Source organism: Euphorbia lathyris, chromosome 1 (genome assembly GCF_963576675.1).
Source record: "Euphorbia lathyris chromosome 1, ddEupLath1.1, whole genome shotgun sequence".
NCBI classification, from domain to species: domain Eukaryota; kingdom Viridiplantae; phylum Streptophyta; class Magnoliopsida; order Malpighiales; family Euphorbiaceae; genus Euphorbia; species Euphorbia lathyris.
In genome coordinates, this window is record NC_088910.1 from 96439991 (window position 1) to 96465347 (window position 25357).

The window sequence follows — 25357 nt, forward strand, 5'->3', positions numbered from 1 at the left end:
TTTGGAGCAAAAAAAATGATTTCATAACTAAGGAGCAAAATGTAGTATTCAGTATACATCCATCATATTAGGGGCGTTTGTGGATATAATATTGACACAAAATTGGCATATAATGAACACATACCATGCTCCTCCTCGCTTTGTTTAGCCTTTTCCTGCACTAATGGCGGAATGCACAAAGTCCTCACACCGAGTAATCCCACCAGATAAAACATCGGCAAGTACGCCGATAATATCAAAGGCCTCCTGCAAATCAGATGCAGAATTCATCTCGTCAAGCCATGACAGCAATTCCTTGGAGAAACCCACCATTTCTCTCACATTTAACAGCCGTTCCTTCATTACCACCTCCCAACCTTCCAAATTCCCTCCCTCGTCTTCTGATCCGGTACTAGTTCCTTCTTCTTTTACAGGCGGTATGCTTGGTGATTTTTTAACCTTGAAGAAGTGCTGCAGCTGCTCAATCAAACCCGTGTAAACAAGCATAGGCCGGACAATCGACAGTAGGTCTCCAGCACTTCCACTTTCTGCTGTGGAACTTCTAATGGAACCTCCTGATTCTACTCTGACCATGCCAGTTGAAGGTGATGATTGCCTAGCTGTGGACCGGCCATGAGTATGCTGCATGTATGCGTGGTACATTCCACATTGCAGGAATGACCGACGGTGCTGTAACCATGAGTCATAGGACTCCGAGAGAAGTGAGTTCACCATCATAAATTGGACAGTTTCTTCAGTTCCGGGAGAAGGCTGTGATCCTGGTGTGGAAGGTCTAGGATCCAAAGAAGGTGAAGTTATGTATGATGACACAGCTTTGGCCATGCTACGGATCTGGGTTGGGCTTCCCTGTTCGAGAAGGTGTCGGGCCATTTGGATCATGAAAGGTAGGAACCGCGAGTTACTTTCCCTTCCACCACCTCTGGATTCTGCACTGAATGATGCTCCTGTTGCGAATCGAGCAAGCATCTATAGCCAAGAAGCCAAGAAAAATGATTATTATCCCAGAACATATGTAATACAAAACATAGGTAAATGCAATCAGAGATAATCCTATACCAGGACAATGTCATAAGTCAGCAGCCGGAGACGGCTTCCGTCAGCACGTCCAAGGGCATTGAGATTATCCCAATATTGGTCCACATAGCGAATATACTGTGCCAATGGAACAGATGGACCTCTAACAGGGAACAAGGAATTGCAGAGGGATTCATTGTTTCTGAGAGTAGCACCCTCCCACTCTTTCTTCTGTTTCTTGAGAGCAGCATCTGCTCTTTTCGCTTCTTGATGACATTGAAAATGAATAATGTTGAAATAACTAACAGTGGTGTAAACGCACTCTCCACGGGCACTTCCTGAAGTGCCAACTCCCAGATTAACCCGCTTACTGTAGGAATAAACACCCAGCAAGTCAGTAGGCCTCAAACTGTACCCCTCTCGGCAAACCATGCATGCCAACCCATCCTCCTCTTCCTCTACATCTTCCAAACCTTCAAGGATAGGACGAGCAACTACAATTCTTTCACCTCCGTCAGAAGCCAGTTCTTGTCGCATTCCAAGTCCCTGTTACGAATAACATAAAAGACACAGAAAAACAACTAAATCACTCATATATCAACAACAAATAACAATAAAAAGGTAAGTTTCTTGTCTGTAAAAATTAACAATACAAAATGAAGCAATAAGAATAATGAATGAATGTAAAATCATATCAGTAAATTGATTAATAACAGGAAAAGAAAAAATCTACTTAAAAACTCAGTGACACCTAAAAACGCAATAAATTTATACCCGTGAGTATAGATATGAAATGGAAACCTAAAACTGCATGTACCTGAAGTAGCTCCTCTCTCTTTCTCAAAGCTCGACGACGCATTTCATCCCTAGTGGCATGACGCAACTTGCGCACCTTTTCCTCCAAGAACCCATCTCCTTTTCCCTCCTTATTAGACAGTGTATCTAACAAGTTTTCAGCCCTTGCACCAATCTCATTTTCTCCAGGGACTCCTTCAAGAGCATGAAGCAGTGGTAGGATCCCTCCCTCATCAATACAGGTTTGAGTGGCCAAATGCCCCATAGACAATCCCCTTAGCATAGATAATATATGCGGGACCGATGGCAGTTTCAAACCTGTTGACCATTCTGCACTAGATTTAAACCCAGCCTGTCCAGCAACTGCAAAACTCTCCCTCAGATATTTGACAGCAACATCTGTGATACCTTTCTCTAGGATGATGTCCTTCAATCGTTCCCCACAGGAACTCGTCTTTAATGACTCAGAAACTCTAACAAAATTCTCCACCGTAAACCTCTGCTCACCTGCTTTCTGAGCAATATTCTCATCTTTTTGGTTGTCTTCATGATGTTTCTGCAACCGGTCAAATTCGCCCCAGTCTTGCAAGTATGGGTTGAAGTGCTGAATAAGAGCTTCCATTGCAGCAGGTTCACCATATGTGAGATAAGGCAAGATTCTCGCAACCATTTCGGTATTCCTCTGCTGTTTGTTTGACTTTTTAAGCCCTGAAGGGTGGCACAACCTCTCCAGGAACATCAGAACTATTTTTTTGGCCTGCTCTCCAGTACCAGTTTCCTCGTTTGTCACAGTAAGAACACTCTGTGTGGTGCTAATGTTATCACTCTCATTTGCCTCCAAAGTCAAACTCTCAACAATCAAAAGAATGCCTTCTGCCGGCTCCATAGCATCCACAGAGAAAGCACGTCTTGCTGTTTCAAGAAGAAGACCCAAAGCTCCAAGCCTCAACAGAGCCCTTCTATTTTCTTTAATCTTGCAGCAATGCATAAGGAGGTTAAGAACAGCAACCAACTGCTCCTGATTTGATTTGAAATCATCTCGCAAACGCTGTACATTGAAATCAGAATAAGGTTTTCAATATAAGATGTTTCAAGACATGTAAATATAGGTCACTTTGCTCAAAGTGAAGGTAGGGATGAAAATTCTAATCAACATCATGAACAAGCCAGTTAAATTGAAGTAAAATTAGCTTAAAAAGAACAAAATACCATCAAATGGTCCCAGCAACAAAAAGAACATATAGAGTATCAGAAATATCATCATCAAAAGACACATACTTTTTCACAAATATATATTTTGAACCATTCAAAAAACTGAACTCAAAACGAAAAGGTAATATAGTTCAGAGCCAAAAAAAAAAAAAAAAAAAACCTGTCTGAATTTTTTGCAAAAAGCTCACCTGGATCATGCACAAAAGAATTTCAAGCCCATCATACTCTCGAACAGCACCTGCTATTGCGAACTCAATCTCTGGATCTTGTGATTCTTCCCTATCTTCCTCCAACTCCTTAATCATAGGTTCAGTAGCTTCACCATCCAATCCCTACCAAGAGTAATGATAATTAAAAGATGATCAACTTGATAATACACATGCATACATACTGAACTTACAAGAAGGGTAAAAAAGTTGGGAACCAAAGATGCAAATTTCTCATCAATTGAGACAAAACTTATCCAAATAACTGTGAGCTATCAGTGATTAGAAAGGTATATAACCTGAAGTCTGTAAGTCACTGTCATGGGTGGAGAATCTCTCCCTGATGTCATGCCACTTGACGATATCAAGGAAGAATTAGGCATTGCGCTGGAGGATTGACTGGTTGACTTCTTCCACACTTGCTCATAAACCTGGGCAATGCTCAAATCAAGAGAGATGATATTCCCAGCTACCAGCAACTCCATGCCATAATCATCTTCAAGAAGGCCTAGCAAATCCAATTGATGGCAAATTTTATTTTTGACATCACGCATCAGAGGACCAATCTCTGCACTCGAATATGGATTCTTGGTCATTGATCCCCTGATAAATTCTTCCTGTGTGTGCGCCTTATTTAGAACCAACAAATATACAGACTCTGGTTTCGATGGGCAGATCAAATTGCAGAGCTGTTCCAGAATAAACTGCACAGATAGATAGATTTGAGTGCACATTAGCAGCTGGAAATTTCAAATTCATCTACGCACTTAAATATAATAATAAAAGAAGCATCAGGATTCTGTTTTAGATCTTAGTAACAACAACAACAACAACAATAATAATGATAAGAAGAAGAGGAGGGAAGGAAGAGTATGGGGCAGGGAGAATATTAACCACTAAGCACTCAATAATAGTTTGAGTGGCCGTTCTTTCAAAGAAATAGAGGGTTATCTTAACAAACAACATGCTGTCTAACCGAGCCTGGTTACTTAGTTTACCAAATTACAAGTCCAAATGTCTGGAACGACGTCATAAAATCAAGTACATAATGAGGAACAGGAAGCAAAGATAAAATATACACAAAGAATATCTTAAACAAGAATATCTTCAATATCTTAAACAAGAATTCGAGAAGCAAAGATAAAATATACACAAAGAGATAGTGGTAACACCATGCCTCTTCATAGTTATTCGATATTCAAGGTACAAACTTAAGAAGCAGCACTATTACAAACAAAATAGAGCATTGGACAATTTCTTCTTACCAAACAAGTCCGACCCTTTCTCTCCTTCCCATGGTTTTGTAGACCACAGATACAAGCTCGGATGAACTGTCGCTTATTTTCACTGCTTTCAAGCAGAAGACTGTCCAAAAGATCATTTAGAAGCCGATTGCAATCACTGATCAATTTTGTCTTCTGTACTATCAAGCCACGGATGACAATAAGAGCCTCAAGTATATCGGGTAGCAAATTGTCTCGCATAAATCTAGCATCAAGATGAACTTAGTTAAAAGGATGAAGGAAAAAACTCAGTAAAAAATATCAATGCAATCAAAAGTACCTTGATCTGATATTGGGAACCTCCAAAAATTTCCCAAGAAGCTCAATGAGCTTGTGGAGAATGAATCCCTGAGAAATATCAATGCGCAAACTCCTTTCCAGAGATTCGATGTTGCCCACTTCTTGGGTAATCAGCTTACAAATTATAGTTAAACATCCACGTACAGTTAAGAAGAGACGAGCATCTTCTGAATCAATCATCTTGAAAAGCAATTCAAAGTATTCTGCTGCACTTTCTCCAGCAGTAAGGGTTGCTGGCAGAAGCGCCATCAGCAAGTTCAACAACCTAAAACGCCTTGATGAACTCTGGGCACACAGTAAACTTATCAGCATGCACATCTCTGACCTAATAGATTGAGAGCAAGCACTCAACACAAGTTCTGTGACCCAGGATCCAAGCTCAAATGTGGACAAATCACCCTTGGATGTCTTACAAGCACGCCGCCTCCACCTAAGAGCATATTTGAGAGTAAGAAATTCAAGTCTCTGGGGTCGAGATCTCTGACCAGCCCCTTTGACTGCTTGAGACACTTTGTACTGCCTTCTCACAAAATCAAGATAAGATGCTCCGCTCTCCCATTCAGAATAACTCAGCAATTGAATATCCTGTGACTTATGAGAAGCATCCCAATTTTTTTCAGAAGGTTCTGGTGTTGACTTGCTACCGCTGACAACTGCACTCAAAGACCCAGATGTATTTGAGTTGTTATCATCCTTCAGCTGTGCTGCAGAAGAAGACTTTCCAATAGCATGCTCTTTATCCAATGTATCAGGCTTCGGAGGAGTGCACGCTTGAGATATGATTCTCAGACATGGCAGAATAATATGCTCAGCTATTGCAGGATGTTTGGCACCCAATTTAATGGATGAAAATAACAGCTGGAAAACAACACGTAATCTTGATTCCCAGAACTCATCAGCCAAGGAACACACTTCTGAAAGAAGTAACAGCTCCTCACGAGTGGCAACAGCAATGTCCATGGAGCGATGATGTTCAAGGCAGTACATCACTTTCTTCTGTACTAAACTGTTCAATTCAGTGACGGCATTTATATCACCTTCTGATAGAGCACAAAGTACAGCCCTAGCTTGAATCCGAGCTGTTTTTGGACCTTGATGAATATTATTTTCAAATAACTCAGACAAGATGCCAGAAGCAACAAGTTGTTTCTTCGAGTTAGTATGCTTGGACAGCACTTGTAAAATCTCCAAACACTGTGTCACGAAAGTAGTTGCACAACCATAGCAATTATTTGGAGACCGAGAAACCACAAATCTGGAAGCAGAAATTGCATCATCTGAATGTTTCTGGTGCAAGTAACTCATCAGAACTCGACGAAGTCCCTGAAGTGTCTGAACACTTTTGCTTACAGAATCAAAAGCAGCTTTGCACTTCTCACCATACAGGACACCCAGAAGAGCAATCTTTCGGTTTATCTTACATGAAGGTCCAGGCAATGAGACCATCATTTGCTGGACAGAATCTTTCTGTTGCGAATCCATTTCATTCTCACCAATGCTTGACACAATCTTGAGAAGTGGCTTTTTGAAACCCAAAAGTTGCTGATATCTCCTATGAGCGTTTTCTGATTCTGATTCTATGGCTGCCAAACCCCTCTTCATATCATCATCATTCTCCATGTTGTCAAATGTAAAACTAGGCTTTGCCATGAAGTTGAACTCAAAACGGCCATATTTGCTATACCCACACTCATTGCACAGAAAAGAATCCAAATTCTCATAATTTATGTTGCGACATTGCCTGCACTGATATGCATTCTCATGACAATTACCACAAATTCCATGTTTATCAGTGACAGGTCTGCTGCAACGTGGGCATTGAAGTGGTTCAAGCGATAAAGCCTGAAGATTTTCAAAGAAAGAATCCAGTTCAATCATAAAGTTACAAGCAGTAATTGGAATAGGAAATTCGACTTTCAGCTCCGTTTGGTTGAATGCAAGATGACAGCTCTTTGCACGCTTCCACAACGCCCAATTATTTTTCAACTCTGACAGATCAGCGACAGGCCTGTTGTTGTAGTAAAGGTTCAAGACTTTCACAGATTTGGATTTGCGCGCATCATGAACATTCATAGTCACTGTTTGGGTTGTGTAACTCCCCGTACATTTCACTATGATGCGGTTGTCTGTAAATTTTGTCTCAGATTTCAAGCTTTCCAGCTTCATCTTGCTGTAAGGCACCTCAGGAGAGCTGCAAGCAACACAAGGCTCACTTTCAAGATAGTAACCATCAAATTCCACAAGACCACTCAACGTGTTGTATATGCGAGAATTTGGATGATTAGCAATAAGCTCATTTTGAGAATGGAGTGTCTCAAAGATGCAACTAATCACATCAGCAGTTAAGCAGCGATCCACAAGTTCAGAATTCTGATGCTTTGAACTACTTTCAGGAGCTTTCCCAAGTAACCAAGTAACAAGTTCAGTGAACTCAACAATGTTCTGACCATACAATGGCAGGCTTTTCACTTTTTGAAGGAGAGCCAGTAACATTGTTTCCTTAAATGAATGTTTTCCATGATGCCATGCACCATAGAGAACACACTTGGCCTCAGAGCGCACAGAACTTGAATTCCATTCCAGTAAAAAGCAGTCAACAAATTGCCTCAAAACATCTCCACCCCTATCATTAAAGATATCAACTGCTGCCTCCATATCCAAATATGATTTCTCTGAACCAGATTCGGTTACCTCTTCACCTTTCTTCTTCTTCTTTGATTCCAGAGACTGAGAACTCGATTTTGAATTTGTTCCAGAGTCCCCTACTTCAACTTTCGTATGAGAGAGGGTCATATCTTTTCCTGAATAAAAAGCCAAATTTAAAAGTTTGAGTGTCTGAATGACAGACTCTTCACCAAAAAAGAAAACCCCATTCATCAGGAAAGGCAAAACATCTCCAAGCTTCAGACAATATTTCTGCCAATTTCGAGGACGTGCAACAGCCACCTCAGCCATAGTAGACAAGCACTTCACTATCTTCACACTTCTCTCGTATGGCACAGGATTTTGAAGGCCACCAGATTTATTTATGTGTTTATAAAGCTTTTTCATTTCAGTAGAGAACTGCCATGAATCCCGAACACTATAATAGTGAGTTTTACTTCCACAAAGATGCAGAAAAAGCCTCCGTGCATATCTTCTTACAAAGGTAGTGTGAGAATTATTGATGTAACTGCAAAGCACATCCTGATATCCATCTAGCTTCAAATCCTTATTAGAGGATGTCTTGTAGACCTTCTCTTTCTCCCCAGTCTTGTCATGCTTCTCAGGTCTAACCAAAGTGTATACAAGTCGGAAGGTGTTCTCCAATAAAAGCCTATGGTAATCCATAAAAATATCAACTCGATGGGCTTTTGCATATGAATCTGAAAAAAATGGAGAGAAATTACCAGCAGGTAAATCTCTCCGAACTGTTAATAGAGCCCCACATCCAGAACCAGAATTCAAACCATGTGCAGTTTCAAAATTAGCAGCAGGAGACTTGAAAACATTGACTAGCTGTTGCAGAATATCCATCAAATAATTAACAAATGCTTGGTTCCTTAGTGTACTACAGGCTCGGAGAAGTTGGGAAGTGAAATCATTTTTCTCTTGGCTATCCAAGGAAGACTGAGAAGCAGCTGAATTGACCTGGATAATGCTCTTATCATGGGAATCTAAATTTCCACTTGGTTTTGGAATAGAACCATCATTGCCAGGCTGGTGCCAGTTTCGGAGCATCAAAGTGAAGAACATAAAGACAAGAATTGCAACTTCCCCAAAAGAAGAACGGGCTTTGGCTACAAAAGGTTTACTGAGATCAATTTCATTCAAAAACCACTGGATCAATTTCTCTAAATTTAAAGCCTCTGGTTTCGAGCTGTCTATGAAAGGACCGCCCACAGCAGATGATAATCTATAGAACAGTTGCATGATAGGGACGGCATGAACACCAGAGGTTGTCTGCATCCATCCTTTCAACTGTCCCAGAAGTTCAGAGAGAAGCAAGGAATTTACAGCCCGTTTTGAAGCAGAGATTGAGACTGCATCGATCACTGAACTGGAGAAATTTCCAGATTCGTTGGGTTCCAATATATGAATTGAAGGAGCAGAACTTTGCATGTTCACATCCACTGCAAGAGGCATCAAATTCGATTCATTCACATCATCAGTGGAGAAGTGAATTTCATTGCCATCTCCCCCTAATGATTCCACCTCAATCGGGATAGCTGTCATAGGATGATCTCTAGAATGGGGTGGAGGAAGCCTATCTGCATCTAATACTTGATAACAAGCCTCACATAGATCAAAATCAAGACAGATAGTACAATGCCATCTCCGTCGGATTATAGGGACAGTGGAGCAGCCATCGCAACAATATTGAACAGATGAGGTGATAGAATCTTCTTCAATCATTACCTGTGCATTTCCACTAGCTGCCTCAGCAAGCCCAGATGCAGAAACAGCAGTATCTACAGCATCATCTGTTGCCAACATTGTCTGCTTTGGAAATGGCACCTGGAGGAATCTTGACGATATAGCAAGACTGAACAGGAAAAGAAAAGAACATGTAAATATGCTGAGAGAAAACAAAAGAATTTTGAACACGTACACATACAAAAAGGGTAACTATGACCTGCTAGAAGTTTGAACAGCCTCATTAGGAGAGAATAAAAGCTTCTTTAATAATATAACAGCAGGCGCAACAGAGAGCTCTATCGTGTCCTTTCCGTGCAAAGCCAGACATTCAGCATAACAATAAATAAGCTCTACAGAGGCTATCACAATGTTGTTCATAGTTTGGGTGTCAGGCTGCTCAAACTCGAGGATTCCCCACAATACTTGCATTAGTCCATCCACCACATCAGAACCTATATAAAAATTGAGAAGCAGAAAGCTGTTTCAATAATCTAAATACAGAATAAAATAAGTAGGCAATTACAAACAAGTGAATACAGAACATCGCCTTCCACCAAAAAAGGAGGAAAAAAAACAAAAAGAGGAAATCTTGGAGAAGAAAAGCCATTTGGGAGGAAGAACACAAGTTCAGGTTCTATATGACTGTCAATGGAACTAAGAAACACAGGTGCTGGATATCTGCATTTATAGAAGGATGAACATGGCATGACATAAAAATCCATTTGGATATGGATGAACATGAACAAGGTATTTCTTTTTTCCTTTTTGAGCTGTTCATGTTACTTGTATCTTGTTCTCCCTCTTAGTAATGAAATATATTGTTATACTTTCACTTCCTTGCATATATTTCCTACGAAAAGGAGCTGGCAAAACTTTGTGTTTTTATGCAAATCCAAAAGCTTCAAAATGTCAATAACTACTTAGTTCATCACAGTAACCCAAATGGAATTTGCCAATGACAAATGTAATTAGCATGCAAGTCCAAGACACTTATACATGACCATACACCATACATGCAGCAGATGTTTGCAACAATACCATTTGATTCTAGAAAAAGGGCTAAATTAGAACGACGATTCAATGCTATCTTAGATACAGCTCGCATCTGAGCAGTAAATTCTTCAACCATCCAGCCTCCTGTAGTTCCACCGAGCCCAAGCCTTGAAGATAACGCAGATGTTGATTTCACTACCCCATGAAGACGCATAACATCCTTAACCTGTTAAAAAAAGGTTGCCGTTAATGAATGGAACAGATGTTTGCATCTGCATGCAGAACTACTTGCACAAGTGCCTAGCGACAGATTCCATTAAAATAAACTGGTAAGTCTTTCTCTGCAAAATTATAACGTACACAGTTACCTGGTGATATTTATCTTTTTTGGGGAAAACAGACTGCAAAACACGGCAAGCAGCAGCTTGTAACAAAGGCTCTCTATCACTTTCAAATATCATCTCTAACAGCAACTTACAATCAAGCTCACTTGGCTCCATCTTCACATCATCTTCTTGGGACCTGTACAATGCATATAGCCTAGACAGGAGCTTAAGACCATCAGCTACTACCTGCTCGTGAATAGAAGCAGCCTGTATAGATCGACACTTTTTCCCAGATCCTCCGAGCAATGAGTTGGAACCAAGCATTTGAGCTTCCATGTCCAAAGCTTGATCCCATTTCTCCTTCCAACCAAATTCATCTTTAGCTCGACCATATACTTCAAGAAAGTCTATTCTGGGTAGGGTAGTACCATTGAATGTTGGGCCAACAGATACTACAAATTCTTCATCAGCAATGAGTGATTCAGCTTCAGTAAATGGAATATCATACCAAGATCTCATGCCTTCGTCAAACTTAATTACCCTCTGAAAAATGGTAATATCAGAAGGTATATGGCTTGCTGAAGTGTTACCCACATGCAGACGCAAACCAACCATGACAATATCAGGATTCGAGTTGGAGATAGATATCTGCGGAAAAGAAAAATTACAACAAAGAGTAATGATTATAAATTTATATCATAGCTAAGAAAGAACATTTATAATTCTGAGTTATGATAATATCGAAAGATTGCCACGGACTCCAACTGTCTAATACCTCAATCACAAACACACTGCACACTTTCATAAAAGCAGACCAGAAACATAATACATTAAATAACTTGAGAAGCAGAAAACTAGAAACTACAATGTTGCATTGAAACGGAAACGGACACCAGGAACCTTATTTCTAAGAAAATTTAGCTAGGAAAAAGTAATGGAAACAGACACGAAAAGCGGAAATGCTAGTGAAGAAGAGTTCCGTGCAACATAGGAAAACTACAAACCAAATACACAAATAACAGACAAACAAATGCTAATCCGTGTTTTTAGCACGCACTCAAGCAGCAATATACCAAATAGTCTCCGACGAAGTCCCTGAACTATGAAACATTTACAAAAATGACAGTATTATAGCTTAATACAGTCTCAAATTTACAAGTGAACTTGGTAAATACTCCGCATGGCTTCATGGTATAAATTAGAAAAGTTACTAAAAAAAACCAAGAAGACAAAAGAAGACAAGAACAAAAAGAGTAATTAGAAAGGAGAAAGCATTATACAAACAAATAAAGACAGAAAACCACCAAGAAAACCTAAGCAGTACCTTAAATCCTGCAGGGCTGGGACTCTCTAGAAAGCCATCCTCTGATGCCAAACTATTCTTTGCAGCTTCAGAATCTCCATTTCTGATGGCATCGCCACCAATTTTTACATCAGCGGTCATGCAAAATGTTTTCTCAAAAAAGTCAAGTGGGAATTCAGGTTTCAACCCAGCATACGCTTTATTGAGGATGCCTGCACCCAACTTTTTCACCTTATCAGCAGTCAAACTTGCTCCAGCATCAGATCCTGCAGGAATATGGAAGTATATCTGAAGGCTTCCATCATCATGTAAAACAAGACAGTGAACCTTGTCTTTAGATAGAGGCTTGTAAGCAGCTAAACCAACTAAATTTGAGGTCGAGCTAACAGCATGTCTCATGCATTGTGCATGTAATTCATGAGGCACAACAGATACAGTTACTGCTGCATTTGATTTCACACTGGAGAAGCAAACAAACAACCCACTGCCCATAAGCAACTCTCTCCATCGATGGAGACCTGCTGATCGCATATCACCATCTTGTCCTTCTTCATATACAAAAGACATCTCGGAAAGAGATGTTGCATCAGAGCTTAGTCGACCCATCAAAGTAGTGCCATTTTGGTATGATACAAAAAGTAATTTGTAAGTGGAAGAAAAATATAACGATGATCCCTTAGCATTGATCTCTCTGTCCTGCATCTGAATAATTTCTTTCAATGGAGTGGCCCCCACATTCCCCTCCATGGTCAACTCTAACCTGAACAAGCACCCTTTTTCAGAAAGAACAATCAGAAACATCCTTCCCTGAGAAGCCATAAGAAGTGTTGCATCAACAATCACATCATCATGCAATGTAAAGTAGTGCAGAGGACTAATGTTATCCTGGGACAGATCATATATCTTGATAAATCTGTTAGTCACCACCATTAACTTAACCTGAGAACCTGGAACCCAATCTATTCTTCTGATATATGCACCTTGCAAAGCAAGTTCAATGGCAAGACGATCAGTCACTTCACCACGAGGATTTATAGTGAGGACTTGGCAATCTTCATACCCAGCTACAGCAAGATAATTCTCAATTACAGAATTGAAAGTTAGATGCACAATTTCAAAGCGAACAACATTTCTCGAGAGAGGCTTAATATTAGTCTTGTCAGCTGTTACAGCAGCCATGGTAGCTTGTCCAATTAATTGCCCAACATCAAATATAGAAACTTTGTCACCTTCTCCAACAGCAAGTCGACCGCGATTACTGATACTGAGCAAAGATTTGGCCAGAGAACCACTAACCAAATGCGATCTAAGCTCCTTGGCATTTGGATAATCAGCCTTTATTTTCAAGTCAAGTGACCCAGCTTTATATGCCTTCTTCAATTGCAACAGCTCAACACCATAAGAAAGCACTTTGTCTTTGCCTAGAATTACTTTCTTATCTTTGGAAATATTAGATTCTCTTTTGCTAGTAATAGCAGGCAGCAATGAAGAGCATAGCTGAAGCACACGACTCCTAACATCAAGTTCTTCAAGCAACGCTTTGACCTCATCTTGAAGCTCTCTCGAAATAGATAATCTAAGAGAATTGTCTGCATCTGAAGAGAAATCCTCATCCAGGTCAGAATCACTGTCTAGCAACTGACCAGCATTCTCTGTGAAGGGCAAGAACGACTGAAAATTACTAGCACTACGCACAGGCGCACTATCACTTCCAGTAAATTTTCTAGGCTTCAAGCACTGGCAATTGCTACCTCTAACGCCACCTGCTCCACAGTCGCAAAAGAACCGACTGGAGCGAGAATAAACAACACGATGACCACGATGACAAACTTTTGCACAAACAGAACAACAACCTTTGGATACAGTCAGATCACAAGTATAACAGAAGTACCAGTGTTGTTCCATAAAATTGCTGCCACTGGATGTAAAAGTGCACACCTTTGAGGCAAGGGCCCTTTCGCTGTTGGTGTCTTCCTCCTCATCCTTATCTATGCTGGCTACTTCACCATCAGATGTTCCATCATCTTCATCTTCATCCACAGAATCACATTCAAGGGCTGTTGATCCCCCTCCTTGATTTGCAGAAAGAACCACAGTTTCAGAATTCTTCCTAGATCCTATTGGCTTCAAAGCAACAGCACCAGTGCCAAGACTACTGTCAGATAGGGACTTCCCTGACGACTTCGGCAGGATGCTCCTACATGATCCACAATCACTCAAAACATTTCCAAGGAAACCAAAGAGAAACTTCAGCCCTGGAAGCAGACGTTCATCCCCAGCCAGCTTCTCCATCAACATTACAGTTCTCTTCAGAAGCATTTTCATTAAGTATTCCCCTTTAGAAAGTTGAACAACAAAATGGAAGTATGACTTGGCAACATGAACATCAAATAGCAAAAATGCAGTGTCAAGCGAAGCCAGTACAGCTTCAAACAAATGATGATTTCCATTTATCAAATGTGTATCAGAAGAAGAGGGCACAAGACACAAAATGAAATTCACAGTTGTTTCTCTGAGAGAAACCGAGTTCCCTTTTGCACAGCTGAAACCGTTTGAAGCTTCATCCACAATACCTAACAGCCGTTTTTCCAACCATCTGGACAGACTAAATGTATCCATCTTGAAAATTTTCTCCTGTGCCTTCTGTTTGAGATATGGACAAAAATCTCCAGATAAGAGATCAACGAAAAAATTAAGCACCTTCCCGTTTACTGATTCAGCAGAACATTTATCCAGAGAGTCTAATAAAATTAACAAATCACCACGAGGCAACCAATGAAACTCCTTGACTGCTTCTTCTTCTGCACCAAGATAAAATTTGAGCATTGCAGATTTCACTGGGTCCTTCCTAAGGCTTTCTGCAATATCAATCGTCTTACTGATTACCCAATCAAGGATGCTGCTATCACACTCTTCACTGGCATTGATTTCTCTTAAAAACCTTTCCATGTGTTCCATTAGAAATAGATCAGTATAATCTGACAGTGCAGAGCCAGGACTCAGGTTTACAAGAATGGCATCACACTTTCCTTGAATGCTCTCAAATATTCTATCAAATCTGATGATCATCACTGAACTTACAATCTGGGAAACAAGCTCCCTCTCCTTGCAGATAGTTTTGCTCAGATCTTCTAGCCTAAGCAACCTGTCCAGAAAAAAAATTATCCCCCTAATGCTAAGAATAGAAGACAGGAGGATTGCACTTGACGTTTGCAGCTGACAGGGAAAACCATGCAACACACACTCCCAGAACAATTTGCATTGAGCACTAGGAGCTCTTCTGTCAACTAAAGCATCCCACTTTGACAAAAGCTCAGAAAAAAACCGCAGTTGACAAGCACTGACACCACTATTCTTAAGGAATTCATCTTGAAGGCATTTGTCGAAATTAGAGTGTTTGAGAAGTAACAAAGATGAAAAGCCATTACCAACGGATTGGCCATCAACAGTAGCAAGGAACGCCTTTTCATAAGTTAGCAAGTATTTGTTCAACAAAGATGATAACATCCTCAACAGCAACAAAACTTGACCACCTTCAATTAAGCAGGAAATCAGGCCCTCAGATGCATTGAGGCATAAATTGTCCCTAGTAGTATTTTCAATCCAGAATGGACTCACACCAGGGACTCTATTCTTCACGCAGTACTGGCATATGCCAAAATTAAATAAGTTAAGCACCAGAGATAGCCAAAATCCATTCCTCAAAAAATCCCAGCCTAGTTCATTTATATCCTCTGGCATGGACACAACACACAAATGTTGTACCACACCGATTACTTCTGGAAGGTTCGTGCCCTTGCATATATCATCACCGTGGGCTATAAGTGAACGGCTGAAGTGAAAGAAATACGCAACATCAGATATATCTGGAGAATGGGTCTCACTCAACAGAACCTGATTATTGAGGGTAGAATTCAAGATAGGAATATCCAAACAAAGTGAGAACATGTATCTTTCAACTATAAGGTCTTCCACCACTGCTGCTTTTCTACCTTTCCACAACCCCAGAATCCATGAAAAAGTTGCACATACATCATTCCAACTCAGGCATAAAGGTTCAATAGGCATTTCATCTTTAAAAAGTGAAGGATAAGGAGTTGAAATATCAATTAGTTGATTGATCAAGCCACTGATGGAAGGATCAGCTTCAGTCCACGAACCCATTACAGATTTCACAGCAATAGATGCCCATGATGCCATCTGATCATTTAAACTATCAGGCAGGATTGGACCAAAACCTGGAGGATCTCTCAACTTTGACCTCATATCTAAGAGCAATGATGAAGGACATGTATGAGGATGAAAGATCATATGACGAAGAAGTAAGATCAACCGTGAGACGAGTAAAGCCCAACATGACAACTGTGTGGTAGAAAAGCCAGAAGATGGAACATCAACTGCTCGCAGAGAAGCAAACACTAGGTTAGCAAGTGCTGCTTTCTCACCTTCTGATGACAAGTGGAATGCAATTAAAAGAATCTCAATGTGAAACACTGATGGGAGACTCCCAACAAATTCCTTGATAGAAGGGCATTTTGAATAAACAGCCTTTACCTTATCAACAATGAAATCCACAAATCCTTTGTACAATTTGGTTCTCAATTGGTTACCAGATACACCCACCCTTGAAAAAAGCATATGAGATAGCAATATTAGGGTCTGCTCATCATAAACAAAAGTATCATTTTCAACATTCAGAATTTGCTCAACAAGGTACTCCTCAAGAGTACTAGATAAAGCATGACAAGTGAGAAGTTTGTGCAACAGCTCAAAGCAGACTTCATGAATATGCCCATTATTCCTCTCATCATGTGATGCTGCATTTCTATCAAACGACTTGTCATCTGAGCAACAGCTCTTAGAGCTAAGAATAGAAAGCAATATATCAATGTGGTTCTCTCTGAGCCCTTCACAACCATCCTTAAAAAGAGGAGAAAATCCAGGTGAGTAGATACTCTCTTTCAGAAAATTCAATATTTCAATGGCAGCTTGCATTGGCATATTGGAATTGCTTGAGCAAGTATTGACAGAAACTGGAGGCTGGTCATATCCTTCAGTAGATCCCACTGAGCGGCTTCCTTCATAGAAAAGATTGCCAAACAGGGCTTCCTCCTCATGGCAAACAGCATTTTCCATTTCTGAAGGGTAGTTAGACTTTGAACAATTAGAATGTGATCTCTCCACTTTTGGCCTCAGTTTTACTCCTTCGCAATGGAGAAAAAAAATCAGATGCATCAGATTGTCCACCCACTGTGTTGAAGAGGGGAATATGATTTTCAATAATTCCTCAATTTTAAACCTTTTAACCAAAGGAACCTCCTCAGAATGCACATGACATGACGGAACATTATTCAGTAAATCAGCAGAACTGCCAATAAGATCTGCATCAAAGCCTTTCAAATCAAGAGCATGAAATGTTTGCCGCTTCAGATCCTGAATGAGTTTCAACATATAAATAACAGATTGAGGAAAGTATACCAGAGGCAGCTTTGGGTCCACGACTGAGTTATTGTATCTCCATAGTGAAGAATCCAAATTGTCCAATAAAGAAGCAACTATACAAGTTTCAATATTCTGAAATGTACTGCTGTGGCAGAAAGCAACTTGGACAAAAAGAAGAAACTCTTCTAGCAGCGACAGTATGAGATCCTCTGATCTACCCTCAACAGCAGCTTGGTTATTTGAAAATTCGAAGCTGATTCTAAACAAACTAGGTAAAGCATCAGCAAACAATGCAACTTCTTGTAATAGTGAGGCATCATATCCAATATGTAGAAAGTCCTTCATTAGATTCCTGAGTAATTTTAAAATCCTCAAGCCAAAGGGCAATCTCCTACAAATGTCTGAACCTGCCATTTTCTCATCACACACATATGGAAGGCCAATTAGCTCTCTGCAGCATGACATTAGACGACAAACACAATCCACATGCATAATAGCCCAATGCTGAGATAGAACAATAAAATTGCTCAAATCTTGCTTTGGCCTGTGCAACTCAAGAGACAAACTCTCAGGTTCAATTCTCTCTGATGCTAAAGTCCTCAGTAGTTGATCCACCGGTTTCTCTCCCTTTGAGCAACTGACACCTTGTTTGAGACACAGACAGAGTTAGAAAGCATATTGTCAGTGCACCAACAGAGCAATCAGACCAAATAACTGGGTGAGTTAATGAGTAAAACATACCTTGAAGACTACATTTTATGTGGCTTTCCAATTGAATGCTGCAGCAATCACCAGAAACCATTGGCAACAGTTCCAAAAGAGCATTTAGAGAGCAAGAACGACATGAATCAGGTACTTCATCAATACCACCCATCAATGCCAACTCCATAAGCAGCACCACATTACCCTGATAAAAATAAATATAGTATCAACATATCATATAAGAAACCAAAACATAAGTCATCAAACATAATGCTATAAAAGCGAAATTCCATTTATAAAGAAATTTGTAAGATGTTACATACAAACAACATTAACAGGTCCAAATTTTGTGGTATACATGTGAAACAATATATACATATACATGTTCTTTTTTCATAAGAAAATAGAAATATCAGACACACAAGCATGCAATTCTCCCTTTGCATAAGTACATAGGACTACCTTACGCGCTCAAATATATATGTGCATGTCTGTATTTGTGTGCTAAACAATTTTTATTTCTGTTAAAAGAATATATTATATTGGTGCAGAAAGACTAACAAATTTATTACTGTTAAAAGAATATATTATATTGACACAGAAAGAATGACAAATAGTATAAAGTAAAAACTTAGAAACTAAATACCTTGAGAATTAAAATAAGAAAAGTAAAATGTAAGCTCAAAAGTAAGAGACTTAACTTTAGTATTTAGTCTTATGCAATTTTCTTTTCACCATAAAGCCTATTAAGTTCAAATCGAAAAATGAAGAAGTATCTAATAGGTAATAGACAATTTTATTCACATTTAAATGATAATTAAGAATAGCTATTAATTCTAGCTTTGCCCAGATCAATATGAAGCCAATATGCACTATATTGTCAGAATAGAAGATTTTATAAGCAAGAAAAAAAAAATTATCCAAGGAAAATAATAACTCGTTTAAATTGAGTTAAATAGTTCCACGTTTTGAAAACCGAAATGCTTAGAAACTTCAAAGAATTGTTTTGAGTCGTGTTAATTTAAGAAAAATGGAAACTCATCTCTTAGAATACAGATGTATTTCAAAAAGCGGCAAATTAATCAATATCTTAATCAGTTTGTCATATCAAATTGAATCCCCGTCTTTAATCTGTCAAATTAAATATCTTTATGTTTTCCTTCTCGTATAGCTTGTATTGTATGTAATCCTTTTAATTTTATATAGAATAAGGTTCAATTTTGCCTCCAACATTATGAGTAGAGAGTAATATAACCCTTAATGTACAAAAGTATAAATGTTACTCCTACCTACATTCAAAATTCTAGAACCATGTACTCTTTTCCTAAGGGGGTCTATCAGAAAACTGCTGGTAATTACCGATGGATTTTACCATCGGTAATTTTCATAGGAATTTACTTGAAAACGGCTATGTTGAGCTAGGATTTGCAAGATAAAGGTAACATTTCACCTTTTTGCACATTAAGGATTATTTTGCTGGTCTCCAAAAGTGTTAGGGACATATCAGTACCTCATCTCTTTTACATATAAAAAATTCAAAATATAGACCCATAAATTTTGAAGTTATAGATATACTCCTAAATGTTTATTATTTATAGTTTTATAAATTTCTGTTTTGTACATTTTTACAAATATCACTTCCTAGTGTCAGTTTCATTTTCATGCAACATAGATTAAAATTATTAAATGAGAAAAAACAAAAAGGAGCAACAAACTAAATTTCCAAATACAGACAAGGACAAAAGAAATTATTAAATAGGTGAGAAAAACTTAGAACATGACTAAAAACTATTTTCCCTAGCCAAATATCTGCTTACCAGTAATAATGAGCAGCGCTAATCCCTCTAGGAAAAAGCTATGTTGCAAGGAAATTGCAAGGTGACCTTAATTTTCAAAAGTTTCTATGTTTCGGAAACATTTCAGTTTCCAAAGCTCTTGGAAACCAAAATGTTATGTTTCAGGTCACGCTTTTGTAATTTAAGAAAATTGGAAACTAGTTTCTAAAACACAATGTGTTTTAGAAGGAGACGACACATTATCAAATTATCAAATCTTCTAATGAGTTTAGGATCATGTGCCAGTCACATGCAACGAATCCATAACTTTTTATCGATCATCTCCTTCAGGCGTTCATAATCATAATGAAAAACTTGTTTTCTTTCCTATCATAAAACTTACATGTAATTTTTCTTATTTTCTATATATTTAAAATTACAAATAATTTTAAAATTTATTAAAATACTCCTCCCTTTTCAGTATTTAGTTATTTACATGTTCCTCCACGTTTCAATCTCCTATATTATTTCCAACTATGGTTTCCTAGTGTCCAGTTCTGTTTCGGTATCAATTTCTGTTTTCGTGCAACATAGGTTAAAAGAGAAGAAAAAACAACAAGGCACTTCTCAAATAGAAAAACAAATCAGCATATATGTTATACTAAAAGCATCCATACATACAAGCAGCAACATAGGCATGAGATGATAGAACAAAGGGATTCAAAAACAAAATTAAGAATAAAAAATGCAATTGAAGAAAATTCCAAAATACAGTTGTCAAACAAGGTTGATATAGTTTAAATCCCCATTTAAAGAATCAAGAATTCAATTGCAAGATTTCAACCAGAATTCTCAAAATTAATTGAAGTAATTTATGAAGATGCAAATAAATCAAGTATAATGTAATTTGACCAACATGGGACTATAACTTAGACAATAGGAGAAGTGATATATAATATACTAAGTTACTAACATATTCTGTTAATAGTAAATCTTAAGTATGAACATGAAATCATAAGCCATGAAAATATTGTGCATGTACAAACTCCCAAAAAAAATTATAATGGTGCTAAATTAGAAGGCCGGGGTATAAGAAGTAACGACAAAGTCGCCAACAATATAGACCAAAAAATGAAATAAAACTGAAATAGAAAAAAAGACGAAAAGGGGGTGAAGATGAGAGATAATTCCAATCAAGCACTACATGATTATAAGAAAAACATTTTTTCAGACAGCTTAACCCCAGGATCGATTAATCTATTTCAACAAGATAACAACTTTTCTCATTTTTATAGAAGTACTAGGAACACATTTATAATGTCTTTGCAAGGGAGATAGGTCAGGCAGATCGTAGTTTCATAATTCCTTCTATACTCATGCAAAGGAACAGCACCTGGACGAGACTTGAAGTGCGGTTCAGCTAGATCGATAGAGTAATTGGTTTTTTTTTCAAGGAACCAATCAACCTAAAAGCCTAGATGATAGGTAAGGCCTAAAAATAGTTCTTATGTATTATTTCTAACACACCCCGCACACAAATGCCCTTTGGGCATGAAGGGTGCACAAGACAGACTTATTCTAACATGTGTTGATTCAACAATAAATAGTGTTGCCAGGATTTAAACCCTTGACCACTTGATTAAGAACTAAAAGCTTAGATGATAGGTAAGGTCTAAAAACAGTTCTTATGTATTATTTATTAGAGTTCTTATGTATTATTTATAACACACCCCTGCACACAAATGCCCTTTGGGCATGAAGCGTGCACAAGACAGACTTATTCTAACATGGGTTGATTCAACAATAAATAGTGTTGCCGGGATTTAAACCCTTGGCCACTTGATTAAAAACTAAAAGCTTAGATGATAGGTAAGGTCTAAAAACAGTTCTTATGTATTATTTCTAACACACCCCTTTGGCCATGAAGCATGCACAAGACAGACTTATTCTACCATGTGCTGATTCAACAATAAATAATGTTGCGGGGATTTAAACCCTCGACCACTTGATTAAGAGGCTATGGTACTAAGTCAAGGAACCAATAAACCTTGAACCTTGAACCTTAAGATGATGGGTCACCTAAGAACAGTATTCATATATTCTCTGACATTTTTAACAACTTTTTTTAATATTTATGAAAATAATAAGCTTGCATCTCTTACATAGTTGTCAAACAGGGCAAGCCCAGCTAGTCAGACCAACTTCAATCGAAATCAAAGCCCAAAAAGGTTTGATTTGAACCAAAACCATCTTTTCCAAAAACCCATTAAAAACCAGTGACCCAATAGTTTAACAGGTGACTCAAATAGTTGAACAAGTCATGGGTCAAGGGCCAGTATTCTTTCAAGAAATTGTTTCTTTAAACAATTTAGTTTAAGCATATTGTTTTCAGTAAAATATTCATTTCTATTAATTATCAATATTAAATGTAAATAAATTTATAATTAGTAGATAAATAAAATACGAATATCATTTATTTATCTAACTGAAATAAATTATTATAATTACTCAAATTATCTTATGTTAAATCTTAGGATATAAAATTGTATAATTTGTTAAAATTAGATTATATATTACATATACTGAAAAAAAAAATTATATGAAAATAGATTTGCAGTATAAATTGGTTAGCAAGAATTTTACTGTTTTTTAACTCCATACAACTATGTTTTCGTAATGAAAAAACTAAATTGAATTATTACATTATATGTACAATAACTAGTAGAGATCAATCAAGCAAATCATATTTTCATACTTCCTGCTATAATCTTGCAAAGCAAGAGCACATGTACAAGATCTCAAGAGTTGTTCAGCTAGACAGATTTTGTTGGTCATGTCTTGGGAACATATAAACCATCATTTGGATGGAAAAGGTTTAACAAAACCATGACTTGGAAAAGTTTAAAAAGGCCATGAGTGTTTCTATTAAAGCCCATACAAACAAAATCCTGTATGGATTTCTTTCAGGTGTCAAGTTAAACACAGTGCGAGCTATTATGAATATTACAAATACAAGTTGAACGCCTATTGCCTATATAATATACTATCCAATGGCACATAAATGTGTATGTAGAGGTGGCCAAGTCAACAAGCTGAAGCGTGCTGTCTACTAAGAGGCCTTATGTTTCAATACCTTAAACTCTACAAGTTGCTATCTGCTGTAAAAGAATTGCCTTTTACTTTTTTTCTTTTAAAATAACAAAAGAAAATGAAAATAAAAAATTTCAGGCAAGTCCAATAGAAGGTAACTATTTTTCGTTACCATCCCATAAACAAGCAATCTATTTACATGGGTATGCAAATTTAGAACACAACAGCGTACAGATAACATCAGACATCATCCTAATTGTTTCAGTACTTCAGTGATATATCACGTTAAATGACTAATGACTATTACTGTTCAAGTAACTGAAGCTTTAAACAATAACAAACTGGCCAACCTGTTCAGTGATTTTACAGAAAAAGGTAAATTTAAACAACTGAACCTTAGTTCACTTCATTGAACTGAATGGTTAGACCTCAAGTTGTACTTTATAAAATTAAATTTTACAAAAGAGGCAATATCCTTTCACATATTAATATTTTGCAAACAAATTTAAAAAATCACACAAACACACGCATATGTCTAATCAAAAGTATTGCATACTCCACTACCCTACGCCCTGTTACTATCCAAAAGTAGCCTAGATGTCAAAGTTGTTTGCCAGTCTTCAGTTAAGTTTACATTATATCACCACAGTAATAAAAACGGAAAATTATAAAATGATGAACTTTTAGAGAAAAAACAAAAAACGTGTGCAATATTAAATCATAGGCAAACCAACAAGGCACAGCGTTCACAGAAATCAACAAATCAAACCTAAATGGCACAAAAAAAATCAGCCAAATAAGTACAATTCTCTGTGCATATCCAATTGCCAAAAACTGGAAAGAGTATAGTAAGGATAGAAGAGAAGTTCAGCAGAAGCTAATCACAGCATGACTTCAGAAAAAAAACACATACCTGTGTACTTAAATCATCGCTGCTGAACTCTGACCTCTCCAAATAACAAACAGCAAACTCCAGCAATTGCTGCCCAACTGCAACAACTATAGGCTCTGACTGCTCCACTGTCCAGCAATCACACCACCAAGCAATAAAATGAATAAACAAATATTGCCTCAAAAAGAAAAACAAAGAACCAAATAAAAAATCTACCTGATAGGGATCTGGAAGCATAAACGATAGCGAGACCTAAGGAAACAACTGAATTAATCTGAGAATCAGTCCAAAATTGGAACCCTAACTTGTTGTTCTTGTGATCAGTATTATGATCAGAATCAGCAGATTCAATCGTGGAAACAGCTTGATTGACGATGAGATAAAAGAGCTCAAGGCCATGCTTGACGGAATTATCAGAGCGAATTCTGAGAAAGAGACTGGCCGGACTCAGTTTCTCTTCGAAAAGAGATTGATGAAGTATTTTCAAGTGGTCTGCCATAAGCAGTGGCGGAACTAGGAATAATATAAACTCATAGCCACCTGAAATTCAATGGAATGGACTTAAGAACCTTTATTGAAACTTATTCCACAACTTCTTCCACCTGAAATTTTTATACTTTCCATTTCAACAACAATGAAAATAACATATACATATACTAATCCTTTGAAAATTTAACAGCATGCTACTCCTTTTAATTCTGAGCAGATTTTTTTCTACTTTTCATAATTCAATAACTAAAACGAAAACAACAAAGTACTAATCCTTTCAATCCTTTCAATTCTATTCACACCTAATCAGCAGTCAATCAATCAAGTGAAATGGAAAGAAAAACCTATTGAAACACAAATTAAAAGATACATCATATATATACAAACCTAGGGCTAGGGATTCAAAATACAAATCAACTAAATTAACCTACCTGAAGATTAATTCCGGCGAAGAACACAGATTTTAGGAGCAGCGGCGGCGGCGACTAGCTTAGTCCTGGGGGACGACGATGTCGGGGTTGAGTCCAGGTCACCGTCGGTGTTGAGGAAGGGGACGAGACTCAAGAGCTGGAGAAGAAATCGAGGAGTTGAGAGACAGAGCTTCCTAATTTTGAGTTCTATTGAGCGAGTTAGATCAGTGCATTAGGAAAAAGGGGTTTTGTTTATGAAGAGGATAAAAGAAGAAGAAATGGAAGAGGGGGGAAAATGAGAATGGCGGTGGGTTAAGAATTCTTTTGGTTTGCTTCGTATGCAAGGGAAAGCTATTTTCAATAGTGATTATTCTACCGGAATCTATTTCATTTTTCATACTGCTTTTATTAGTTTATTGAACATTTAAGTTTGTACATTAATTGAAGTATTTATGTAGTAGTAGATAATTTAAATCAAAAACATTTACATATATACAAAATTAAGCCCCGGCAAATTCTTATAGTTTTTTCATAGATAAATCTTATTAATTTATTGGAAATTAGTGTGACAATCTTTAAATAATTTTATTTTTAGAGGGTTGCAATAATCTGTTCTCTAGTTGGTCCTATGGTCTTATGCTGAAGAGCGACAGTCGAAACTTTATATATATATAATATTTAAAATAGACAATGGATCTAAGCTATGCCGGATATTTTTGAAGGAACT

The 25357-nt window shown here is 37.8% G+C and overlaps 1 protein-coding gene across 2 annotated transcripts; it reads right to left on the reverse strand.

Moving 5' to 3' along the window:
• LOC136208001 (auxin transport protein BIG) lies at positions 1-24989 on the reverse strand. Of its 2 annotated transcripts, none has more exons than XM_065998860.1 (15): positions 24652-24989; positions 23948-24271; positions 23753-23859; positions 18014-18179; positions 11852-17916; positions 10570-11175; positions 10247-10427; positions 9426-9660; positions 4791-9335; positions 4493-4715; positions 3527-3931; positions 3210-3353; positions 1832-2857; positions 1057-1560; positions 1-966 (listed from the first exon to the last, which is right to left on the reverse strand). In XM_065998860.1, the coding sequence occupies exons 2-15, from the start codon at positions 24228-24230 to the stop codon at positions 145-147; spliced, it is 15312 nt and encodes a 5103-aa protein (XP_065854932.1). In that variant the 5' UTR covers positions 24231-24271; positions 24652-24989; the 3' UTR covers positions 1-144. The 2 variants fall into 2 exon arrangements, with proteins under 2 accessions (XP_065854932.1, XP_065854938.1); XM_065998866.1 differs by having other exon boundaries at positions 23948-24333.
• Between the last annotated feature and the right edge of the window lie 368 nt (positions 24990-25357).